Source organism: Epinephelus fuscoguttatus, linkage group LG8 (assembly GCF_011397635.1).
Source record: "Epinephelus fuscoguttatus linkage group LG8, E.fuscoguttatus.final_Chr_v1".
NCBI classification, from domain to species: domain Eukaryota; kingdom Metazoa; phylum Chordata; class Actinopteri; order Perciformes; family Serranidae; genus Epinephelus; species Epinephelus fuscoguttatus.
Genome location: NC_064759.1, coordinates 24,983,806 through 25,010,007, shown reverse-complemented (window position 1 = coordinate 25,010,007; position 26,202 = coordinate 24,983,806). Strand labels below are relative to the sequence as shown.

The window sequence follows — 26,202 nt, the reverse complement described above, 5'->3', positions numbered from 1 at the left end:
TCTTTGTTCTGTGGTGTCAATACAGCAATTTGGTGTTGCTGGAATAAAGTGTGGCTTTTCATGGCCATCTTCCTTTCTGTTGGCTTCCCACAAAGAACACAGAAATACAAAGAAAGACAGACCCTCAAATGGATTTTCAAGTTGACTTTACTCCTTAATTGAATGCATCAACTTAAATTTCTTAAGAAAGTAACATCCTTGGGTTGTGAAAAGAATATTCAATTAGAACATATTTCAAAAAGTATATACAAGAAAAATGGCAAACTATTACCTTGAAAAATGCAACCCATGATAAATACAGAGAAATGCTAAACTGAAAATTACAAAATTATCTATTGTACATGAGGTCATAGAAAATACCAAGATTATAATGACCAGTTTGAAGTCTATTTTTCATATCAGCAAAACTGACTTACCACTGTTTGAAAATTGATGTCAAACATCTAAACATCATAATGTTTGATAAAAAATTTCAGCCTTTATCCAAGACTTTTCATAAACATCTCATCCCATCATGCATTGTCTGTTTTCATCACATTTAATGTTAACAGCTTTACACAATTTTGTCAGAGATTTACAAACACTGTCAAGAAACTATCTGGCTAATTAACTGTATACAAATTCCAATATTAGAACTAAAAATATATACAATGTAATAGAAACACAGGAGGAGATGCCCTGTCATTCTGACATTAGCCAAGAGCTTTGTTAATATGTAACAAGGGCCAAAAATAGAAATAGGATCTAAATTGTGATAACGGGAGGTACACAGTCAGATGTAAGGCATGAAAGGAACTTCAAGTTACATTAGCTAGTTATTCAAAAGGGAGATAAGGTAGATGGGATGCAACAACCATTACTGAGACGACTCAGCATGAGTCTGTTGATGTTCCTCCAGTAGGTGAGGAAAGGCGAAGGCTTTGTCACATTCTGTGCATTCATATACAATTTGGCCGACATGACTTTCTTGGTGCTGCTTAAGACGGGACCACTGGTTGAATGACTTGTAGCACATATCACAGCGGAACTCTCCGACTTCATTTTCAGCATGCAATCTCATATGCAAAGACAAATCATTTGCCGTGTTCAGTTCGGCGTTGCACTGGGTACATTTGAACTTGTTTTCAGCCGGCTGAGTCGTATTTTTTTGACGATGCCTTCGCTCATGCTCTCTGAGGTAGCGCCTCCTGGCAAACACTTTTCCACAAAGCTTGCATTTAAATGGCTTCTCATTTCGGTGCTCTTTATTTTGATGCTCCAGAAGACCACTTTTTGAGCTGAACTGCATTGAGCAAACAGGGCAATAGTACAAGTCCTCTCCGGTAACATCAATCTCCTCCTCCTCTCCTGCTTGATAAGTTGGAGGGGATGTTTTAGCTGATGGATGTGAGTACTCAGCCTCCGTTGTTGCTTGCTTTTGATGGGAACAGTGGTGCCGATGGAAAGCATCTCTTCCTAAAAAGCTCTGGCCACACTCACACACTATGCATTCAAATTCAGCAGCTGATGTCACATGACTGCGCTCATGTTCTTCAAGCTTACTTCCAGAGGGAAATGTCTTTTTACAAATTTTGCATTCAAAGGTACCACCAGGATGTGTGGGAAAATGACCAATCAGTTCAGTGGCACTGGCAAAACACTGGTGGCAAACTGGACACATGAAACTGTGTGACACACCTCCATCTTTACCCTCAGTGTTACGTTTGGTTTCTGCTGCAGTATCCACATGGCTCTTCAGATGGCTGAGGAAGCGCTCAGAGGAGGAAAAGCTACTGTTGCAATGAGAGCATGGATATTCACTATTAGACCACGATAGATGATGGGTGGTCCTGTGCTTTTTCAGGTGAGATGCATGCAGAAAATGTTTATCGCAGTCTGAACAGGAGTATGCTCGCTCTTTGACTGCATTGCAACCATGCTCTGAGAGCTCCTCTGGGTCTTTAAATCGCTCTCCACAGACACCGCAGCGATATTTCAGTTCTCTGGGGGACACTGATGAGCTCTCAGAAGGTGAAGCAGACTTCTCACGTTCTTCCTTTAAAATTGGTGCAGGGAAGTCACCTGACTTAGAGTGGCTTTTCCGATGCTCAGCTCTACTGGTCTTGGAGAGAAACACAAGATTGCAAATATCACATGGGAAGTTCTCTTCGCGGTGGGTAGACATGTGTTCTGCCAACTGTGTGGGTCCTGTAAAACTGAAGTCACACTTGGAACAACGGTATGGACGGCTCTTTCCATGGGTATGCTTGTGTTTGCGCAGAGCAAAGAGTGAGACAAAACCCCTTCCGCATGCCTGACACTGAAATTCAGACTTGTGCATTCGTTGGTGCTGCTGCAACTGGGATGCCTGGAAAAAACATTTTCCACATTCTGCACATTCATGTGGTTTTTCACCCAGGTGACACCTCTGATGATCCTCAAGACTTTCTGATGTTGGGAATGTCTTACCACACACGTGGCATGGGAAGTATGGTGCAGAGTCTGAGTCGCTGTCCTCACTGCCGTTATTTTCATCCCCATCGCTTTCACCAGCTGTACTGACTTGACTGCTGGATCGTTGTTCAGCGCTGCTCTTATCCTGTACAGTCTTCAAAAGGTCCCTCTGCTCTTTTTGATGCCATTTTTTATAATGTCTTGACACAGATTTTTTGCTCGCGTAGGCCTTGTTACAGAACTGACACCTAAAAACATCATCTGGATGCTCTTCGCTGTAGTGATTACATAGAGATGGTCTTGTCCAAAACCTGTGTTTACACAGTTTGCAAATAAAAGGCCTATTTGGGTCATGACATGTTCTGTGGATTTCAAGTTCAGACATGGTGGGCAGTACCTTGGAGCAGTCAGGGCAAGAGTATTTTTTATTAATTCCATGCATCCTCATGTGTTTTTCAAGATTTCCTGGACTGGAAAACACATTCCCACACTTAATACACGCATTGCGCTTTTTTGCTTGTTCCTCTCTTCCATGGGCTTCAAGGTGACTAATAAGCAATAGGCCATCGGTGAAGCTCTGATCACACTCTGAACATTGGTACTGCACAGTTTTCTTCTCTTTAATTGAGCTGCTTTGCCCCTCATTTTCCTCTGAATTTTGTTGGGATTCATCCATTACCTCATCTTTGCAGGAAAAGCTGGTCTGCAAAACCCCAGTGCCAGTTGAATTGGAGGCTTCTTTGAACACCAGAACAGAGTCATTCAGCACCAGATCAATCTCTGCTTTTAAAGGGACTTCCAACTCTTGGGTTGAACTTCTTCCGGAAATGTGGCCAAATCTACATTTCCTGTTGTGATTACGGAGAAGACTTTTATTCCAGAAGCCCTTCTTGCATGTTTTACAGTTAAAAGGAAACCCTGCTGCATGTACACGCAGATGACCAGTTAGTCCAGCTTTATTTGTAAAGGTCATATTGCACTCTGGGCAGGAAAATGTTTTGGCGACCTCGCTATCAAGAGCTGTATCGAGTTTACAGGTTAAATTAGTACCTACATCACTAGGCTTTTTGTCACAACTCTCATCCAAAACTTCTTCTTTGATTTTTGGTATATTTGACAGATGTTGTTGTAGGGGAGCAGAGGACAGTGGTGGAGCCTTTGTTTCCAGCTGGTGTGCATTTAGAAAATGCTCTTGAAGCTGTGAAAATAGCAAGAAACGGGAGCTACAGTATGCACAAGAAAAGCCTTTTGGTGGGCTTTTAGAGGCTGACTGCTGGCTTTCAGGAACAGTAGGTTTTGTCACCTTTTCTGTTAAAATGCTTGTTTTTTTGGTGCACTTTGCGGCATGACGCTGCATATAATCCTTCCTTATAAATCTCTGTTCACAATAATCACAAGCATATGGCCGCTCTCCTGTGTGTAGGCGGTTGTGCACGCTCAATTGCCAGCTGTTTCCAAAAGCACGGGGGCAATAACTACATGCATACTTGTGCTTTTTGTTGAAGTAGGGTTGGATACGCTGTAGAATTCTTTTTCTCATCCCTCTAAGTGAGTTTGCTGCATTTTCTGTAGGTGGATTAGTATCCTGTGGTAAGACAGCCTTTGTTTTATTGGAGCTCCTTCTGCACTTTCTCATCTTCCTGTGTTTTTTTAGAGTTTTTTCGTGAGAGAATGACGAGCCACAGCCTGTGCACTTGAATAATTTTGGTAGATGGAACAAGGTGACGTGGCGGGAAAGTTTAGACTGAGATGGAAAGCTCCTTGAACAGACTTCACACTCAAACGTCTCCTGCTTTTCAGCAGGCTCAATGCCAAACTTATTTTGCCAACCCCTGCCAACATCCTCTAAACTGATTTTGGGAATACGGATTTCCAGTCGTGTTTTTTTGCCTTTACAGCGAGCCTGATGCACTTTCAGATGATCATACCTTGAAAAGCAGCTGTCACATGCTTTACAGCGATAAGGCTTTACTTCGTTATGTGTCAAAATGTGACGTCTCAGGCTTCGTGATTTCATGAAAGTCTTCGTGCAGAACTTGCATTTATACTCAGCTGCACCTTCTGCTTGGGGCTTTTGTGCTGCCTCTCTGAGAGTAGGTGTCTTTGTCAACTGAGGTGCAGTATCACCTTTGACCTTTGACTGCCCCTCTTTGTAAACACCATCACAGAAAGCTTCATGCTGCAAACACATTGTCTGACTTCCATAACGGTGTCCACAGTGCATACATGCATAGGGTTGCACACCAGTATGTGAAACCAGATGTCTCAAGAGTAATGATCTGTACCTGAACCTCTGTGTACAGTGAGAGCATTTCAAAGGTAGTATCTTGGATGCATTGGACTTTAACGGCATTACAGAGACATGGCTTGTCTGTGAAGTGCTTTTACAGTCATCACCGTTTGGAGACGATAAGCCAGTGTTGAGTTGTGTAGTCTCCCCGCAGTTACTCTGATGTTGTTTAAATTTCTGAAATCCAAAGTACTGCCCACATTTTGAGCATAGAAGCAGAGTGTTTGCCTTGTGGCCATTGAGATGATTTTTGAGGCGCATTCTCTTAAAAAACCTCCTTGGACAGTAGGTACACCGATGTGGCCCCTTTGGCTTAGTGTTGGACTCAGTTGTGACCAGTTGTTGTTGAATGGTTTGAGCAGGCACACACTTCTCACTGTGAAGTTTAAGGTACAAGTCACGATAAAACTGTTTTCCACAGTTTGTGCAGGAGAAGGGTTTGTCTCCAGTGTGTATGAGCATGTGGCGCAGCAAATAGCGGCGATTATTAAAATCACGTTTGCAAAATGGACATTGGTTTGTCGAAGACCCAGTTATATGCGCAAGACAATGTTTTCTTAGCAAGTGGGCATCATTAAATACCTCTTTGCATAAAGAACACTGTAGCTGATTTGGTTCAGTCTGCTCTTTCACGGATTCCAAGGACTGCTGTGGTTTTAATGGTGGTCTCTCTTCAGGCTTACTTGCCTTGTTTTCTTTGGGTTTGTGGGTGGGTAGATGCCTCAGGAGATGTGCAGGATACTGGAACTGAAGATGACAGTCTGGGCACTGAAGCATTCCCCTTTTCAGATGTGAACTTCTGTGCTGAATCAGTTCTCCAATAGTTGGAAGAATCTTTCTGCAGACAGTACACTGTATCCGCCTCTGGTGAATGCTTTTATGACCAATTAGATAGGCACGTTTCTTGAAACCTTTTCCACATTCCACACAGCGGTATGGTCTTTCACCTCGGTGACTGCGCACATGTTTCATCAGTGACTGTGGTGTGGCGAAACGACTGTCACAAAAACGGCAGCTCAGGGCAGGACTGGCATTTGCTTCAGTTGATTCTGGGGTATCTTTATTCTCTTCAGTCTTTGTACTACTTAAAGTTGTGGGTTTAGACAAGGTAGAGAAGACTGAATTCCTGTACTTGAACATTTTGCCAGTGAGTTTAAACAGCTCATGCTTCTTCATATGTCTGTATTTTCCAGATGCATGACAAAAAACTGCTGGACAAAGATTGCATCTGTAGCGTGGTACAATACGGGGGGCTGTCAAAGCTGGGGGTGCTTGTTTTTTCTGTTCCATTTCCTTGGGCTGTTTTTTCTGTTCATTCTTCTTCGACTGCAATTTCGGCTCAGTTTCCTTAGCCTTTTTCTGTTCAGCCTGTTCCTTTGATTTTGCCCTCTCCTTTGCGAGCCGATTCAGACATTCTCTAAGGCAAAATGTCTTAATATGTCTATATCGGTTAGATGATAAAGTGAAGGTCACGTGGCACAAGGGACATCGATATTTACCGGAAACTTTTTCCTTGCCACCACACACTGAATTTCTGACACAGTCACGTAAATGTCGAGCCCTGTTGTAGGAATATTTGAAAAGGCGTGGACAAAGGGGACATTTATATTTCCCTGTTGTTTCATTGTCCAGTTTTTTGGGGTGTTCACTACTGAGTTTTGTGGTCGACTGACACTGCTGCACTGAAACTGCCAAACTCTTTCCCTTGTGTATGTTGTAGTAGTGCTTTTTGGCCTTGGCTGCAGTTAAGAAGCATTTACCACAAAAACGACACAGATGGGTTCTGGAGATGTCATCTAGCTTTATGTAACATTCGGGCAGATTTAGATATGTTTGGTCCTGTGCCACGTCCTCTTGTGGTGGTGTTTCGGTTTCTTTGATAATGGCATCAGAATCTGTGACTGGAAGTTTTGGCTGCTTGCATCTACCAGGTGTACGCATGTGTCTTTGCAGGGTACCAGCCTGTGCAAAATATAACCCACACCCATTACACTTAAAGGGTGTTTTGCCAGTGTGAGTCCTCATATGCTTGATATAGTGAAGTATTTTTGAAAATATGAGTCTGCACTTCATGCACCTGTGGCCCCCGCGACGTTTTCTGATCTTCGGTTTGCTGGAATCTGAAGAGAGCTGAGGGCTTACTTTGGTTACACAACACACATGTTTTTCTGCTTGTTCATCACTTATCAGGTAGAGGTTACAAGTCTTGCAAAACTGGAAACTGTGCACGGAATGGAAACAATGGTGGTGTTCTATTAGATGATCCACACTGTGGGTTGTGTATTGGCAATCTGCGCAATGGTAAGAGTTACTCATTCCATCTACTAACTCTAAGGTCTTCATTATTACGACAGGCTGCAGACGTTTCCTCATTTGTAGAGAGGATATGAGTTGAGGTGTTTGCCCTGAATAGTTCATGGTGTTACTGTCAGGTCTGGCCACAGAAGTGTCTTGATAGTGACTTGTATCAAGGTTTATTTCATCAGCATCACATGAAGAATCTTCTCTTGACAGAGGTTCCCCATACAGCTTGCCAAGCACTGACGGCTCCTCTGCCGATGTGTCCAACTTTTCTAACGACTCTCTTGTATCTTCAGCAACATCTCCATGAAAACCTCCTGGTTGTAGGGCCACTGGACATTGGTGTAGTGGCTGTTGCTGATCTGAAGAAGAGGTTGCATTTGTATTCTCTGTGGAACTTGTCCATTCTTTTTCTAGACAGGGGTTTATGTCTGTGCTTGATGTGTTAAACTGTGAACAGGACTCTAAATCATCCGTAACACTAGTCACAGGAGGGTCAGTACAAACAGTTTCTGTAGGAGAGGTTGGGGTTTTCCTCTCTAGTTGACTTGTCATTTCCTTTTCTAGACAGGAATTCAGGTCTATGCTTGAGCTGTTTGGCAGTAAGCAGGACTCTACTTGACTAGCAAAGCCTTGCTCATCCTTGTCACTATCTGTCTTCTCTGCTGCACCTGTCCATTCTTTTTCTGGACAGGTATTCATGTATGTGCTGGAACTCTTTGGCTGTAAGCAGGTTTCTGAAAGACTTGCAACACTTTGCTCATTCTTGTCATTGGCATTGCTGAAATCACCATCCCTCATTACAGCAGTACTCTGACAAATATCCTGAGCTACACTTTCATGGGACTGGTGCTCAGATAACCGCAAGCATGATTTCTGATCCTGACTGATACTCTTTGAGGTACTTGTGAATTGCCTCAGTTCATGAGTGACAGCTTTAGAATTGGACACCTTTATACCAGGGAGATTTGAAGACTGACAGGTATTTGACTGAATTTCATCGTCCCGGCAGTCAGTTTCCGGATTTTCATCTTGGCCAATACCAAAATTGGGATTTGGAGACTTCTTATCATCAAATGTCTCTTTTTCAGATGAACCTGATTGTTTTCTTTCCTTTTTTAGGTCTTCACTTTTGTCCTGCATGTCCTCTTTAGTATTTCCATCTTGACTATCTCTGGAGTTGGGATTATCAAATCCCTTATTTTCTTGGTTGAATGATTCTTTCATTTCCTTTCTTAGGTCGTCTGGGAGACCATCCTCATTGTCCATTATTGTCATATTTGGAGCAGCTGCAGCAACCTGCTCCTCCCCACCGCCATCTGGGTACTCCTCAATTCCATCACCAGCCAAGTTTTCATGGCCAGTTGTCGAGATGCTTGGATTTTTTTCTTGAGTGAGATTAATCTTCATATGCTCCTTTCCTCTTCTTTCTGGACAATTACCATATTCCCTTCCATCCCCAACAGTCTCACTCACTGTCGTTGTCACCATGTTAGAAGTACTAAAGGACTGTTCTTGTCCTGCACAGGATGTGACAGTTTTTTCTGAACTTTCCTCCTTGTCTTGTGCACATTCAACTATGTTTTCTCCTGCTGACACATTTGATGTAGTTGGCAAAATTACAGTAGTCTCTGATTTATTAGGACACAGACTCTCAGTTGGAAGCATCACATTCCCAGTATCAGTGAAAAGCCATTCTGATGAGCTATGTTTTGTAACATAATCAGTTTTAGGTTTTGGAACTGAATTATTTGCCATGAATTTACAAGAGGGCCTTGTTTCACCCACATCTGCTTCCGAGCAGCTACTGACATCTGAGTAATCGTCAAGAAATGATGTAGCTAGCATTCCACAGTCTTGCTTTAGGTCTTGTAAATCATTTGCAAAAGATGAAGGAAAAGATCCCGATGTTGGTAATCCATCTGTGGCAAAATCTGAAATGTCACTATTTCCACATCTTTGCAAGTAATCTTTTTCCATTTGTTCTCCATCAGCTTGCCATGATGTTTCCTTGCAGTATCTTTGATAAAGACAGTCTGAACTGGAATTTTCAGTACTGGGATTTGAGTAATAGTTTGTTGCAGAGGCTTCATGTGAAGCCACTGCGCCAGGGAAGTCATGATTTCCAATGTAGTTCTCTATATGCTGGGAAAGACTTCCCTCTGGCTCTGATGTCCTTCTCAAAGTGCTTGGATCTGATGAGAGAGGTGGAAGATCATGGTAGTATGAATCCCACCCATGAGCCATTCTTTGCAAGGACTGGAAGCTAGGGCTTATTTTGTCCAATCCTGAAAACACAAAGAAGCATAAGATTACAAGATTACAGATTACAGATTTACAAGGATTAAAAGAAACTTCAACTATTATCATAGGAAAAATGATCCAATTTTTGGAAAAAAAATTCTGACCTTTTCTTGGTCACACAAGGACTAGGACTATCCAGGATGATGTGGATTACATCTGTATGGGAACCTGGAGGATATAAATGAGTATTATTACTGTGAACATTTCACAAGCCACTAAAAAACATAATCCACAAATGCTATCAAAATTCAGTCCTATAAGAGTTTGCCTCCAGGGCATCTGGTCAGGCTAAGCCATGGGTATCTGGTCAGGCTAAGCTGGCAAAAGTATACTGCTACTCTTGCCTCATAGGCACATTGGTGACACATAGCTATGGGAATTCACTTTTGATGCATGTCAAGCAAAGGAAGAATCCTGGGCTTGTGCAAAAGGTGGTGCAATACCAACTAGATATTGGTTTGCTCACTTCCATACAGTGCTTGATAGCAGCTGAAAAAAATGGTTGCTTGAGTAATTTATCATCCAACATACCAAATATTTTCTTGTTCCAGCTTGTCAAAAGTAAGGATTTACTGCATGGCACGGGGTTTGAACTGCTGTTTGGACAAAACAAGCAATCTGAAGAGGTCCCCTTTACTACATTTTATGGCTTTTTTCCTCTTTTTTACAGCAAATGTTAAATCAATAGATTTAAATATATAACGAAAGTAACTGTTTTTTGCAGCTCTACTGTTGCAGCTGTTTTTTTCAGGGTTGCCCAGGGTGAGCTGGACAGATGTAGGGATCCTTACAAGCTCTGGTTGAGTTTGGCTGTATAAAGACTTTTCCCTGAGAAATGATAGGGGTTGATTTTTGTGATTGCATGTCAGAGGGAAGCAGGCTTCGACTGTCTTTGTCCATGAACCAAACAGGCACTTATACGTGGCGTTCTTGGAGTGTCGGGATGGGATCCCAAAGGCAAACCCAAAGGTGTCGTAGAGGTTAAGCTGGAACACCTGACATTTTCCATATCCCAAGGGAGGTTGGGGACATCTCATAAAAGTAGGCTATGTTCAGAGCCTACAATGTGGATATGGATTCTTGAAGTTGTGGCCAGAAGGACATCAGTGGCTGTCACATCTGTAACCCAAGAACTTTTGTAGGCCTCAAAGAGATTCTGAACTCAGAAAGGCAGCAGGGGTTAGCCCAGGTTGTTTTCAGACAGTGAATCAGTCTACATTCATGGGATGAGACTGATGGAACAGTGGGGGTGCCTCCACAGAGGTCTCAGAGTAAACCAGAATTACCGCATCATGATTGTATGCCTTCACAAACCAGTCAGGTTGCACATCCATGTCTTTGAACCTGCACTTTTAAAAAATAGGTTTTCACACATTTGCTGAAACTGAATCCTGACAGTAGAACACAAGACAGATAATCTCTCTCTTCTCAGGCTCCTCCTAGTGCTCCTAATGGCATTTGCAAGAATGCACCGTGTCATAACAAAAACAACCAATAAGAGCCAAGAGAAGTCGCCAACACTGTGTCAACAAGAAGAATCTCAAATGCAGTGTCGTGCACAGGCTGCACAATCCTCCTCCCCTGCGCATCCTATCAGTCAAGCTCAATATCTTCAGGAGAAGCTCTGCAAACACAGTTCCTGAGAAACAACCACCATTAACTAAAAACTGCCAATCCCTGTTTTGCCAGCCACAGCGTACATGGCAAAGAAAAACAGAAGAAAGCCAACAACAAAAAGCAAGCTTTCACTTTTACTGAAGACGACAGGTGAAGAAAAGTTTGCTTTCACCTTTACAGGTCTTCTTGTTTACTTGATTTAGCTGTGTACGCTGTTGTTGGCGGTGAAGTGTGTGCACCAAGAATGACTGACTGACATGCCTTTGAGACTCCTCCCGGCTCTGGTAAATTATTTTTGTTAAAGTGTGGTGGATTCTTGCAAATGCCATCAAGAGCACCAGGAATAGCCAGGGGAACATGATTTTTTCTGAGATCAACTGTCTCATGGACTACTGAACCTTTTAGATAGCAATTTCCTTTCAAACAAGCATTTTCTAAAGAGAAACTGAGAGCACACTCACAAACTTAATATTACAAAACCTTTTGTACCTGGTGTTAAATATCTGCTGGCCTCTAAATCTTGAAAGACATCAATCCTGGCTGCCTGTAAAAGGGAAAGAAAGGCAATTACTATTATCACTTGTTTTGCATTTTGTTTTTGCAAGATAAAAAAAATCATTTCATGGCTATTGCTCGAGAGAAGACAGAAATCAACGCTTGTATCTGTGACAAATAAAAGCTTGTGTCTGTAACAGAAATCAAGACCTGTGCCTGTGGCAGAAATCAAGGCTTGTGCCTGTGAAATGGGCAAGACTGCTTTCAGTGTGCCACACATCTACCCATGCTTGCTTGGATTGTATATCTTGACAATCTACCCACACACTAACCTGAGAATGAAGATGAATGATACGAAATTGTCAATCCTGGATTAATGCTCAGGAAAAGTTCTTGTCCTGCTACAAAAATTACCCTCTTCATCACAGACAGCCAGATATTCCGAGTGGGCCACTGACCTTAGTCAATACACAAAGTAACAACAGCAACAAGCCAGCCCATGGGTCATGGTTAAAAAAAATCCCTGAAAAATTTGAGGGGCTACTCAATAGACCCTCATAGGGCTAACATCACAATGACGTCAGTTTGACAAACTCTATAGCATCTACCTGATGGGAGCAGTTTGTATTCTGAATACAGTACATGGGAGTAGCTTGCAATTATTTACCTAACATTTTTAACACTAGTCTTTTTGCTAGTCTAATTTAGAGGAGGGATGCTTTCTCACCAGCATCATGTACATTGCTGGGTGCATGCTTTTAATAAATGACATTGTTGGTAGGTCTGGGTGGTATGACAAAATTTTCATATCACGTTTTTTTTTTTAAAAAATCATATTGGTTTCACAGTTTCACAAGATCATATTTCTCCTGTTTTAGCTTTGCTGCACTGGCTCCCTGTAAAATCCAGAATTGAATTTAAAATCCTATTGTTAACTTATAAAGCTCTAAATGGTCAAGCTCCATCATATCTTAGAGAGCTCATAGTGCCATATTATCCCACCAGAACACTGCGCTCTGAGAACGCAGGGTTACTCGTGGTCCCTAAAGTCTCCAAAAGTAGATCAGGAGCCAGAGCCTTCAGCTATCAGGCTCCTCTCCTGTGGAATCATCTTCCTGTTACGGTCCGGGAGGCAGACACTGTCTCCACATTTAAAACTAGACTTAAGACTTTCCTCTTTGATAAAGCTTACAGTTAGGGCTGGCTCAGGCTTGCCTTGTACCAGCCCTTAGTTAGGCTGACTTAGGCCTAGTCTGCCGGAGGACCTCCCTATAATACACCGGGCACCTTCTCTCCTTCTCTCTCTCTCTCGTATTCTATTAGTGCATCTTGCTAACTTGGCCATTCTGGATGTCACTAACTCAGCTTCTTCTCCGGAGCCTTTGTGCTCCACTGTCTCTCAGATTAACTCATATCGCAGCAGTGCCTGGACAGCGTGATGTGTGTGGTTGTGCTGCTGCCGTGGTCCTGCCAGATGCCTCCTGCTGCTGCTGCTGCCATCATTAGTCATTAGTCATACTTCTACTGTTATTATACACATATGATTATTGTCACACATGTATACTGCCAGATATTAATACATACTTTCAACATATTGTACCACAGTAGCCAGAACTATAACTATATTATTACTTTCAATAATGTTGTTGTAAGCTACTGTCATTACCTGCATCTCTCTCTCTCTCTCTCTCTCTCTCATATTGTGTCATACGGATTACTGTTAATTTATTATGTTGATCTGTACGACATCTATTGCACGTCTGTCCGTCCTGGAAGAGGGATCCCTCCTCAGTTGCTCTTCCTGAGGTTTCTACCGTTTTTTTTTCCCTGTTAAAGGGGTTTTTTGGGGAGTTTTTCCTTATCCGCTGCGAGGGTCATAAGGACAGAGGGATGTCGCATGCTGTAAAGCCCTGTGAGGCAAATTGTGATTTGTGATATTGGGCTTTATAAATAAAATTGATTGATTGATTGACAGTATTTGATGGTATTTTGCTTGAGTTCGTCACACTTGACATGCTGCTGTGTTGTGCTATGGCCTATTCAAGAGCTGGAATTTGTTATTTACATGACAACGCCTGAACGCAACACAAGCTCCTCTCCATTAGTGTTGTGCTCGGTTATAATTGTCTCAGACTCGGGTCGGCTTCGGTTAGGAAAATGCGAGCCGTGCTCTAGTGTGCTCACTAGTGTGTGTGTGTGTGTGTGTGTGTGTGTGTGCGCATGTGCGTGTGCATCGGGGCGAAACTCCAGAGAGCAGAGGACAATTGTTAACGGTGGTGCGCTGCTGCTAGTTGCATATGGGGGAAACACTGCTCTTTGTGGTATGAGTTCTTCTGGGTCATTGTGTTCTTCTTCAGCAACGTGTACAGTTGCTTCGCTTTCAGTACTCTCTCCAGCAGCCATTCCCACCTCTAAACTTTTCTCCAGCTAGCACCCCTGTGGTGTGCAGCGGTGAAATGGGTCCCTGCTGAAACACTTTCCCACCGCACACGTTCCGGATGTTGTTTGGGCTATTCACTGGTATTGCGGTATATGAAAAATTCATATCATCACTAAAATAAATACCTGTTTTTGTTACAAACAGGTATACCGTACAGCCCTAGTTGTTGGAGATGTTAGATAAATAGACCTGATACTCACCATCCATCCTTGCCTTTACTCCGAGTCCTCACTACATCATCCTATTTAGCTGATCTAAAAGAAGTGCTTTGATTTTCTCTTCACACTGGGCCAAAGAACAAAGGGTTAAATGTTAACACTGTACAACTTTCAGGATCTGCAACTCCCGTAAAGTAGCATGGCAGCATGGGATCTGATCAACACTGACCACGAAAATCCAGCTCGAGCAGGACAATAATCCAAAATCTTGGATGATAGAACCATACCAACACCAAGAAGATAATTAGGAGTTTCTATGAGTGGGCCAACCTCTATCCCCAAGTCCCCTTGCAGATAGTTTTGTCTTGACAGAAATATGTCCAAAACTCTGTGTCAGTGCTAGAGAAAGGGCTGGAGGACCATGATATTATCATTATACTATAGTGGGATAAATGCTCTGGCTTGTTTTTCTTGCATTAAACAAATGATAATCATCTTGGGTGGCGCTAAACCCTCTTGAATATAGTGTCTGGGGGTAACTTGTTTTGGTGGAATATTTGCACATAGGGAGGCAAACACTGTCATTGAAGTGGCCATGCAAAAGACGACGCATAAAAAAAAGTAACAGACATTTGTCAACTGTGTGATTCAACTTTTGCAAGACAGAGTCTGAGCCTTTCCGAGGAGCATTCACATATTGTTTTATTTGTTGTAGCCCTTTACTACCCTGGAAATCCAGAGTTCTCACTGGAGCACAATTTGAATTTGCTCAGCGAATCACTCTGGCAATCAGTAATGATGCTCATTACCCATGCCCTTGGAGCTGAACTGCACCAATCACATTGGTGTATCTGATATAGGCGGGCCAGAGGCGAGCTAAACAGATGACGACAGCGTTGCGACGACGAAGTCCGGAATCAGTCAGTAAACACTGCAAGATGGCTACGGATGAACACCAGTTTGAAACGGCTTTGGCCGCTACAATGAATGAGTTAGACTTGGCTTTTTCTCTAAAAGAGGAACAGAAGACGGCACTCGAATCTTTCCTTTGCAAGAAGGATGTTTTTGCTGTTTTGCCGACCGGATACAGCAAGAGTCTAATCTACCAGTTAGCCCCGCTGGTAGCGCTCTGGATATGTCACCCTGTGTATTGTTCTGATTGGTCGTAGAGTTATCCAACTGCGTGCAGTGATATTTTCAAATGCATACTTGGTGCTGCCCCTCAAGTTGGGCCATTTGCATTACTCATAGCCAGACCCTAAATCTTTCTAGATTTGGGTCTGGATTTCCAGGCTAGCCCTTTACAACAATTCACCAAAAAACAAAGCAGGCATGCTTTACTGCATGTTCCAAATCTTTGTCAGAACTTGCCATTTACAGTGTGTAGGTTACTTGCTCAGAGGTTCCTGCTGTTGTCTTCCACAACAAAAGGAATTTGGAAACAGTAAGAAGTGGGAAGGGGGGAGAATGCCAGCCGAAATCAGCCAGCCAGTAGCAGGCTAATAACCACTGTCCACATCTGGTGAGTCAGTCTACCTTACAGGAATTTATCTTTCCATCTAATTTATATTACTGCCATTACTAGCGACAGCAGAGAAACAAAAGGGAGGCCACACTCTGTAAGCCCTAAGGGAGGAAGCAGGTACCTGCACACCAAACCATCTGCCAAAGTTTCAAGTATTGGTAGACTCCTTCACCACACAAGCCAATGCTTGCTAATTTGGCAAGAGATTCACCCATAATTAATAATTAGACCATCCGTACTTTTGCAACAAATCAATGAAACATTCCCACTGTACCTGGGGCCTTTACAGCAGCTACAAGGCAGAGCTCCAGACTGACTTTTTACATGGGTGCACTTAACTTTTTCATTTAGGTGGATCAGCACATAATTTAGGTGCTTCCAAAACTTACAACACACCTTTTGATACCACAATATTACCGTTAAAATGCACCCTTTTGTCAGTTTCCATACACACTCGTAAATTGTTAACTAGGTGTGTCACAGTACACAAAAGTGCTAGAACAGAAGCACTGGGGCTACTACAACTACAACTATTACAACTAACCTTACAGGTGATTAAGGATAAAGGTCATCTAGTACCCCTTTAACATTAAGTGCTCAACCAGGGCTGAACCAGCACTGACTATTTGTCTGAAAGGCAAGCCTGCATTCACTGACCTGGCTTTGTGACCCTGGTCAAGAAGTGGTTTGCACAAGAGTTGATTTTATTGTGAATGGCACGCCACCAAAGTTGCTAACAACCATGGGAGGACAATTTATACCAATGGTGATAATTGAAGGCGCACAGTGGTGACGCAATTGTTGCAGGTTAATGCAGCTCATAAACAAATGGAGCAATGACAGCAGGAATGGTGTCAGCTACTTCTACGGTTTGGACAACATGGAGATGTGGCAAGACTTCGAGGTGTGGGAGCTCTTGGCCGACCAAGGTGAGGTAGAAATTAAATTGGAGTTGACCAGGATGGTGAGGGACAACCTAATGTATGCGGACATAATGACACTGCTGAATGAGAGAGGCCTTCATTGTACACAGACACAGGTCACAAATAAATTAAAGGCACTTAAAAAGCAGTAAACCTGAAGTAATCTTAATATTACAGGCCAAATCTGTTAAATTAGCTGGGTTTATTACTGTGATGTACTAATATACAGTATTGGAATTCAAGTACAAAACACTAGTTCAGAATATATGTCCAAATCCCTTTGCCCATTTTCAGCATGTGAGGTTATTGGTATGCATTTCTCTCAGATTGTGACCCATGTTGTATCAAAACTATCATGACCAAGGATTAACACATGCTGGTCTGCTTGATTTGCACTGACAAAAGACGGGTTGAACACTGGTCAGGTAACCCTTCCCTGACCCTGATCATTGGTGTGAAGTCCAAAAGGCCTTTCTCACAGGCATTCTGGCCGTGGTTATACTTTTCAATGCAACTTTTGTCATCTGATGATGCCAAGATGCATTAACTGTCAAGTACGCTCCGAGACTGGATCTTGCTCACACTAAAGGTGTGGACACACCAAACCGACATCAAAGAACTAGCGGCGACGAAAGCCAACTGTTGCGTCGTCAACGCCGCCTCAGGTCGCCCTGTGTCAGTTGGTTTGGACACACTACACAGACTACATCCAATGGCCAAGTGGCACGTACGTTCTGCGCCTGCGTGAGAGAGAGTGGAGTGACAGAGTGGTACATCCTGACAGTTGAGGTGTTACCTATATGTGCAGCCGAGCACTGCAGCACCTCCATGGACTATTACATTCAGGTCCCGGTGTTTCCTCCGCAGGCTCTACTTCACTCAGCTTCACTCAGCTGCCCGATAAACCCGCTGCTTCTTCCCACTTTAACCTGAATAACAAACCAGGGCTCAGTGCTCAGGTTGGATCCAAACGAAGAGCCGGGGCTAGCTCAGAGACTAGCGGATGCTAACTGGCTGTGCGTCCCTCCGTTATGCTGCGGCTAACGCTCTGCTAGCTTCCCAGCTAGCCTTGGCTCTCCATTTGAATCCAAACAGAGAGCCGAGGCTAGCTGGGAGGCTAGCGGAGGCTAACTGGCTGTGCTTCTCTCTGGTCATGCTGTAGCTAATGCTCAGCTAGCCACAAAGCTAGCCGCGGTTTGTTATTCAGGTTAAAGTGGGAAAAAGCAGCGGGTCTGTCGGGCAGCTGAGTGAAGTGGAGCCTGAGGAGGAAGCACCGGTTAGCCCCGGTTTCACTACAGGCAGATTCACTCGCTACAGGGGCGAGGGAATAAAACCTAAACAGTCAATCAGAGTGATCTCATTCACCGACTAGATCCGCCGCCAATTCAACATGCTCAATTGGCCGAAAAGCCGCCGACGGTGCGGGACACACCAGAAAAACTAGGCTGACAGATGCTCACCGACGGCCTGACTTTGGTCAGCGGCCGAACATCGGCTTGGTGTGTCAGGGCCCGTCCCAATACCCCCCTTAGCCCTACACCTTGGCCCTACCCCTACATCTGTGCATTCCCGTGAGGGGTAGTGGTGTCCCAATTCCTTTTTGCATGTAGGGATAGGGGGCATAACGAGGGGTAGTGGGTATGAAACTAGCTCTTTGTAGCGAAGGATTTCAGATACTGACTTGTCAGCGAGTGGTAGACGTCGCCATGGCTACCACCAAGCAAGAGACGGGGAAAAAAGTTCATACATAGCTAACGTTACCGTCGTCAGGTTGCTTTTTAGCTAGCTTACACTATCTGGTGTCCGTCACCTGTCCTGTTCTGCAAAATTGTTGGACTTTTCACATTACGATAACACGCCAGCTAGTATAACTATGCTGCCTCGTAATGTTAGCTGGTTAATTAGCTAGCAGAAGTCCCCTGTTGTCTGTCATTTATCAAACAAAGCATGATGACTGAGGCAAACATGATCGGTAGGATGAATGAGACTCCATTGTAGATGCGGGTTGGAAATATAGATGGCTCGCAGCTTCCTGTTTAAAACAGTTACGTATGCGTGAACGTAACCAACGCGATGACATAGTGAGTGGTGTCCCAATTCCTAAGGAAAGATTTCTACCCCTACTCCTACCCCTCGTTGCTTCATTTTGAGGGCCATGGTGTAGCGGGCAAGGGCTAGGGGTAGGGCCAAGGGCTAAGGGGTAGTGGACATGGGGGGGTATTGGGATTGGGCCTAAGTTCAGATATGAGTGAGGTGTGTTCAACATGTGGTCACACTCTGGAAAATTTATCAGACGTAGGCCTGGCATCATCATCCCACCACATGGGAGTTTCTCTCCAGAGTGAGTGCAAAAGGAAGAGTGAAGCTGGAGCACAGGTCAGACCTTTTGTCTTACAGGGTTTTTCCATACACATGTTCTGGCTTGGCTTGATGTGGTTTGACTTGGTGCGGTAACCTAACACTGCAGGGATTTGCGTCTCCATTACAGCAGGGCTACCCACTTGAAGGTGCGTCTTTAACTAATGACAGCCTGTCTTGAGTCCATGATGTTTAAATGCGGCAGGCTGATCCATGGCTTCCCCCGTTATTTTTCCCATCACAATTGCATGGCAGTTAAAATAAGTTTCCCGGTTGGAGGTAAGCAGTTTATAGAGGCACAGTTAAGGACCTGTTGTCTGCAGCTCTTCATCTGACATCTCACCATGGCTGTTTTTGCTTGTCCATCTATCAATCCATCCATTTTCATCTGCTTATCTGGGAACTAGTAACAGGGGCAGCAGGCCAAGCAAAGCACCCAAGATGTCCCTCTCCCCAGCAATGCTTTCCTGCTCCTCCTGGGGGACCCCAAGGCATTCCCGGGCCAGATAAGATTTGTCATCCCTCCAACATGTCCTATGTCTGCCCCAAGGCCTCCTACCAGTGGAACGTGCCCGGAACACCTCTAACAGGAGGCGTCCAGGAGGTATCCTGATCAGATGCCCGAACCACCTCAACTGACCCCTTTTGACACAAAGGACCAGCAGCTCTACTCCAAGCTCCCTCCAGATGTCCGAGCACCTTACCCTATCTCTTAGGCTGAGCCCAGCCACCCTTCTGAGTAAACTTGTTTCGGCTGTATGTATGAGCAACCTCATTCTTTCTATCATTACCCAAAGCTCATGCCCATAGGTGAGGGTTAGGATGTAGATTGACCAGTAAATCGAAAGCTTTGCTTTCCGGCTCAGCTCAATTTCCAGCATGACCGTCTGGCGCAGAAGCCCCCCAAACCGCCGAACCATCTCATGCTCCATTCTACCCTCACTCATGAACAAGACCCTCTGCAGGCAGGGGCGGGGCCTCGGCATGCGTCTCCCTGGCGTCACAGACTGTTTTTGCTTGTGATTTTTGGTATTAGCACACTTGTTTTTATTGAAAGAAAAACGCTAACAAAGTACCACTAATTTGGGTATAAACATTTAATTTCCTTTAAGTTCCTCCCAATAAAAGTCCTCAATTATTTTTTTATTACACAACTCATACATCTGAAAGCAGACAAACAGGACAATACGGCAAATATCCAAAGGTGCAAACATGGACAACCACACATCTGCTGTGTGCTCATGTAAACACATCACAAAGCACAATATCAGCTGTGTGCTTGACATCACAGCCTACTAGTGACTTTGTGGACAAAGACCAGATGATACAGATGTGCAAAAACATATCTGATCACGATCTGATCAAGCAAGTCGTATTTAAGTGTCAAATGTGGACACATGCAGACATAGCCAAGTTCCAATCTGGTGCATACGATCACAAAAAAGTCACTTCGAAAAGACAAGTGTAACTACACAAGTGTGACAAGTGTAACTAAGTGTAACATCTACCACAAGCATCTCTTCCTTTTTCTGACCCCTGTACTGGAAAACCATGTCCATCTTCACATCACTGCACCTGTAACCTGCAAATATACTAGCAACACAACCAAAACTCCAACAGATCCACATCTTGGTTTCCAGCAATATGTCCAACAGCCCACCATCAGTAATGTTTCACTGTCACAATTATACTTTTCCATTGACTTCCTTGGCAAAAGTGACATCTGTATGTCAGTGAATACTTTTTTGAGCCTCACAAACCCTCTATGAAATGACTCGTTTCACTAGCAGGCTTTGATCCACTTGGTCTAATATGATTTATAAAGTCTATAGCCACATGATGGAATCCTTTTACCCCTATTCAAATTAGTGGAGCACTACATCAGCCACAGCTGGCTCAGCCAGCGAAAGTCTCTAGTGCACCTGCTCTATGGACTACACAGTGCAGAAACAGTGCCGATCATCCAAGTAATTTTATATGTGACAGTTGAACTTTTTTAGCTTCAAACGCCACCGAGCAATTTTCATAGGAATGAACGCAGCCCCGCCTCCAATGCTGTTTCCAGTTTTCTTTATACATCCACAGCCTAGACGCACCGCACACACACATTCAATAAATGGGAGGAATGGCGTTTTTGCCGCAACGCCAGATTTGGTGTGAATGCAGCAATCCTCCGCACCTTAAACCCCTGAGCATTGAGTGTGTACTGCACAGTGTCTTACGGGTGCCTGCTAGCAGCCAAAATATAAGGCAAACTAGTTCACTCAAAAACATGGCCATGCACAAGTATGACACAAAGACAGTTTGATTACTTGAGTACTTATGTCAATTCTGGTACACTGAGAGCAAGTCTACCAGAGTCATATTCTTTGTATACACACGTACTTGGCGAATAAAGCAGATTCTGATTCTGATTAAGCAAGATGTTCTATGCCAGTGGTTCCCAACTGGTAGGTCGTGGTGCAGAAGTGGGACATGGGTCCATTCTGAATGGACCACAAGTGACTTGCAAACATGCCAAGTTTAAGAAAAAACACACACTATTTTTAAGTGCATTTTATTTACAGCACAGACTTTTTATTTTGAAGTACTGTTTCTTGCTGTGGAATGAGTGACTAATGAACGGCTTCTTGACAGATACAGAAAACTAGCTTAACAACATGGCCAAACAAAAGACTCAGCCGAATGTATTAAACGGTGTGGACCTTGAACTAGCGACTCGGGAGAAATCTGGACCTCATGGCTGGACTGGTTGGGAACCACTGTTCTATGCAGTCAAGAACTGTTCAACAAGGAGTTAATTCAAACTTAAGTTGCATTTAAAAATGATACACTCCCCTAGCCCACTCCCAACAAATGCATCAAAACCATTAGAGTTTTGTCAAGAAGAAAGAAAAGAGCAGGCACTCTGTGCAGCTTATCAAACCACTCCTCCTTAAGCATCTCACACTATTGTCTTATTGTACAAATAGCTCTTGGCATGTTCCTGAATCAAAAATCATATAACTGTCTGATAATATCATTCAGGGAAGGGTACACAAAATGTCTGATGACAAACAACAACTGCCCAGAGCTTGCATCAAGGCAAATGGCAAATACACACTCCAGCAGCATCCAAGGATGTAGTGAATTGTGCCATTTTACTGGTTAGCAGGAAAGTGACATTTTAAGAGCGGTTTCTCTCCAGTGAGCCAGTGAGTTTTCAATAATACAGATTCATGCTTGGATTCAGTAGGAATGATGTGGAATAAGTGTGTTGCAATGGAAGTGGTGGCGCAGCCTGTGTTACGGACATGACAATAATCTGTGGCTGGTGAGGAATATTCTGGAAAAAGGAAAGGCATGCAAAATGGAACCACTGCTTTTTGCACAGAGTCCTTAGTAGACAAGGACATGGTGCCAGTGCAACATGGAAGTCTTCAAGATGTTGTGGTGAATTACATTAAAACTGAGCCCAGAAGACAGAGGATGTGTGAAAACCCTGAGATTCTCTGGCACCACAGGCTACATGAGGCCTACACTCTTTTAATCAAGGCAAGTCAAGACAGTATCTTTCAAGGTTACACTCTTTTTAGTACTAAATTCCTTCATGTTTCCACAATGTTTCCTTGCTGAGCTGCATTGGAGGAAATTTAGCACTACACAGTGTGTGTTGCAGGTGTCATGCACATAAATCTGTGTTGCATTCTCTGTTCTTTTTCAACAGGGACTGTAAAGAAAGGTACAAAATATGTGGTTGAGTCTAAAAATGTTTTCCATTGCCCCCGGGTTCACCTGACTTTGTGCACAAATCAGTTTAAGCACAACATAATAAAAACATGCCCTCTTAACATGTCTCGCCCATGTTGTGTGGTTCAAAGGACAGTTAAAAACAGAGGAGTTGATGGGGCTTCAGCACAACACAACAGCTCACTGGGTAAGGTGAGTACTGGTTGCCATGGTGGCAGAGGTTCCTGCTTCCTGTTGCAAGTGGCATGAGCATCATGCAATTTACACATCTCCATCCCACTTATTGAGTGGCGTGGGCAGCTGCTTAAAGAGTGCCAATGACACCTGGTAGCTGTGTGTAACATGCTCAAAAGCAGAAAAATATGTAAGCTAATAGAGCAGTGTTCCCTTGCACTGATTTGTCTGTGGCGGTCTGCCTCAATATCAACATTGAACGCCACATACTGACATTCTATAGTTGTTTTCACTATTTCTCTTTCCATTGTAGAGCTGCGTGCAGCACATTCATTTGCTCAGACCCTGCCTGCTCCCCTCACTGTCCCTCTGTTTATTAGACTACAAATGAGACAAGCTAGCAAGCACATCCTGCAGTCTCTCCCTGCAAAGGAGAGGACTTTGCCAGGGAGAGAGCAGGTCGCAGCTCTGGAGACGGACCTTCAGTTTGGTTGTAACAACTCAAATTCAGCAAGAGCAAACCCCAGCCATTGCAAACCCTCAGCTACCACCAGTGTGGGAAACATTCAGTGTGGGAAACATTGTGTCGGGACACATCTAATATTTCTAATCTCCAAAATATGCTTCACTTTGATTTGACAATTTACAGAGTTTTTTAGTTGAGCTACTATGCATACGTTGTGTACCACACACAAGAACAGAAATACATTACAAGCTGCCAGTGTCTTGCAGAGAGCATGATCCCTCACCAAGGTTATCTCTTGGGTAGACACAGAGGAGTAGTGTGTCCTCCTCTATGCCCTTGCTCTTTGCTTTTGAACAGTGGCATGCTGCTTTCCCTCTGTGCAAGCTCTGGTCTTGACTGCTACAATTGAAGCAGGTCAGTTAGCGCCCACTATGTCATGGCCTTTTTTGATATGTACTGCTAATGAAATCCACCTCCATTGTTAGGATGCAACTGCTTCAGCAAAATCTACTTGGAGACAGGCCTCAGAGTCCAGGGAAAGGTAAATCAAACTGATTCAAAGCCATTTATACAGAGCGTCAGCATAAACTTCAAATAGCTGCACAATTGTTCGATAGAAGTGACTCACCCTTAAGACCATGGTGATGTAAAAAATAATGCTAACAGACAGATGAGAAATTATACTATTGACAGTCAGGATTTACCAGCTACCATCACCATCAACTAGCAGGAAGAGTAGATCTCATCACCGTGAGGGGAAGGTTAGACAGCTACTGTGACATGCACACCACTTTGAGTTGCGTTTACCAAACTGCAGTGAATTACAAAGCCTTTGACAAGCTGTGTAGCCATGTGACAGTGGTGCAGGTGTCTTTTTTCTGGAAGGAGCAAAAATGCAAAGTACAACTTCCCAGATTGACACATTTTTTTTTTAAGAAAAATGAACAAAGGTGAGGACAACACAGCAAATGCAACCTAGCCTGAAATCAGCCTAATCCAGGAAAATCACATCACACACAGATTACCTACTAAATGGTGAGTATTATGGCAAAAAATAAATTGACAGACAGGTGCCAAAATCCACATATTATAAAAAATAATGTTGTGTACATTGCTTTTGATTATGACTTACTTGTTTGGTGTCTTATTTGACAGCGATATGCTTGTTGTTTCCTACTTTTTATTGGTCCCTTTAATTAGATAATTTTTTGAAAGTAATTCGGGAAGTATTCACAAAACAAAATGGCTGTTACTCTACTACTGCACCTGTCAGTAAACTCTGAACATTATTCTATTAACATTTAATTACTACATGCAGTGGCCACTTAATTGAATGCAACGCAATACAACAGCTCATAATTTCTACATTTATTAAGATAATAATGTCCTGTTTTGATGTTGATTGACACTGTCAGTGAGATATTAACATAACTATAAATAAAACACACTTCAATGTAATGCAGTCCAGTGCAACACTCCAACTCACTGTGACCTCAGGAATTAACATATAGCTGAATTACCACCTCTCCAAACAAAAACTGTCCATTACAAGTTTCGTCAGGTAGAAATGTGGCAGAGCTGTACATAAGATTGTATAGGTGTACCTAATTAAAGTGACCATGGAGTGTATATGGTTGATGGAGCTTCTCTTGCTAAGGGACCAGGGATAAAATCATGAAGTTCTCTGCTAAAACTTTATGGGGTGCAGTTGCAGGCACTTGTCAATTTCAATATACACAGGAGTAAACACTTGACTTATATTCTTAACTTTTTTTCCTTATAAACAGATGGAAAGACGCTGCAACAAAGTTCAGAGTGTGGGTGATGCTTTCTGTATCAGAAACTACCCAAAAGCAGAGTGAGGAACTTTTGGACTTTGCTCTGACATGTTGTCCCTCTCTACCTACAAAGCACCCCAAGAGGACCTCTGTCACAGGTGGATGTAAATGTGTTTCCATGCAACAACACAGTCAAGTGGGATTTCCCCTGAGAACTAGGGACTACTGAATTGATATCAGAAATACATGACCCAATACAAATCATGTTTATCTGATTTGACATAGGTCTTATTATAATTCCTTATATTATAATCTCTTTGAAGCAGCTAAACCACACAACAACACAGCTGCCTCAAGGCTTGTAAGTGATTATCAGCAGGTTTATGAAACATTACTCAAAACTTTGTTGTAAACATATGTTTTGTGGTGATAATCTGAACAGAGATGAGCATCATTAATAATCTCATGTTGTGGTTAACAATAGGAAACACCATCTAGAAGTTGTGTGCTGCTCTTGTCTTGATTGTATTATGAGCTGTAACGTTACTTTAAGCCAGCCTGGACTGAGGACAGCAGACAAAAAGGAAACGGTGAGATGCAATCAGTTAAACAAAACCATCCTCAGCTGCGGTCAGGTTTGTGAGTCGAGCCACGTGTTAGTTTAATGTTACACTGACGCTGGTTGATGGTCTGAGGGAAGCTAGCTAGCTTCCTCAATCACTAGCACGATGCTAGCTAGCACTGATAACCAAGAGCTAATGACTCGTCTGCAGCTGTCTGTAAGCAGGATTCCTTACCAGAACACAGCTCCGTGTTGCTCCTGTGTGCTTCGCCGCAGATTCCTTTGTGGTTCACCGACTACATCGTCTGTACTGTAATGTAACGTTACTGTAATAACAGACTTCATCCACAGACATTACATGTCGGCTTTCTCTGCCAGGACGCGGAAAAAGCGGCTGTCCTCCTTGCCGATGGCTTCCGCCTTCCCTGGGAAATACCGTCAGGAGATCTTTTTTCTTTGTGGACTGTGAGTCAGTGGAGAGAGCTGAATCCTAAGCCAAGTGTTTTCCTTCACGGCGCGGGCTATGTGGCTTGTTGTGCCTCTGGTAGTGGCGCTAGACCCAAATCCGCCTCCATTATCTCTATTTGCGCATTTTCAGACAATGTGCCCGAAATTGTGCGTACGTTACACAACGGACTTATTACAACCA

The 26,202-nt window shown here is 43.4% G+C and overlaps 1 protein-coding gene across 2 annotated transcripts; it reads right to left on the bottom strand.

Moving 5' to 3' along the window:
- Positions 1 to 131: 131 nt before the first annotated feature.
- znf1035 (zinc finger protein 1035) lies at positions 132 to 26,202 on the bottom strand. Of its 2 annotated transcripts, XM_049584583.1 has the most exons (4): positions 25,789 to 26,202; positions 11,435 to 11,489; positions 9,433 to 9,496; positions 132 to 9,312 (listed from the first exon to the last, which is right to left on the bottom strand). In XM_049584583.1, the coding sequence occupies exon 4, from the start codon at positions 9,269 to 9,271 to the stop codon at positions 857 to 859; it is 8,415 nt and encodes a 2,804-aa protein (XP_049440540.1). In that variant the 5' UTR covers positions 9,272 to 9,312; positions 9,433 to 9,496; positions 11,435 to 11,489; positions 25,789 to 26,202; the 3' UTR covers positions 132 to 856. The 2 variants fall into 2 exon arrangements, with proteins under 2 accessions (XP_049440540.1, XP_049440541.1); XM_049584584.1 differs by lacking the exon at positions 11,435 to 11,489.

Coding starts and splice junctions, on each gene's coding strand:
- znf1035 (XM_049584583.1), bottom strand. CDS start 9,271: ATGGCTCATGGGTGGGATTCATACTACCATGATCTTCCACCTCTCTCA.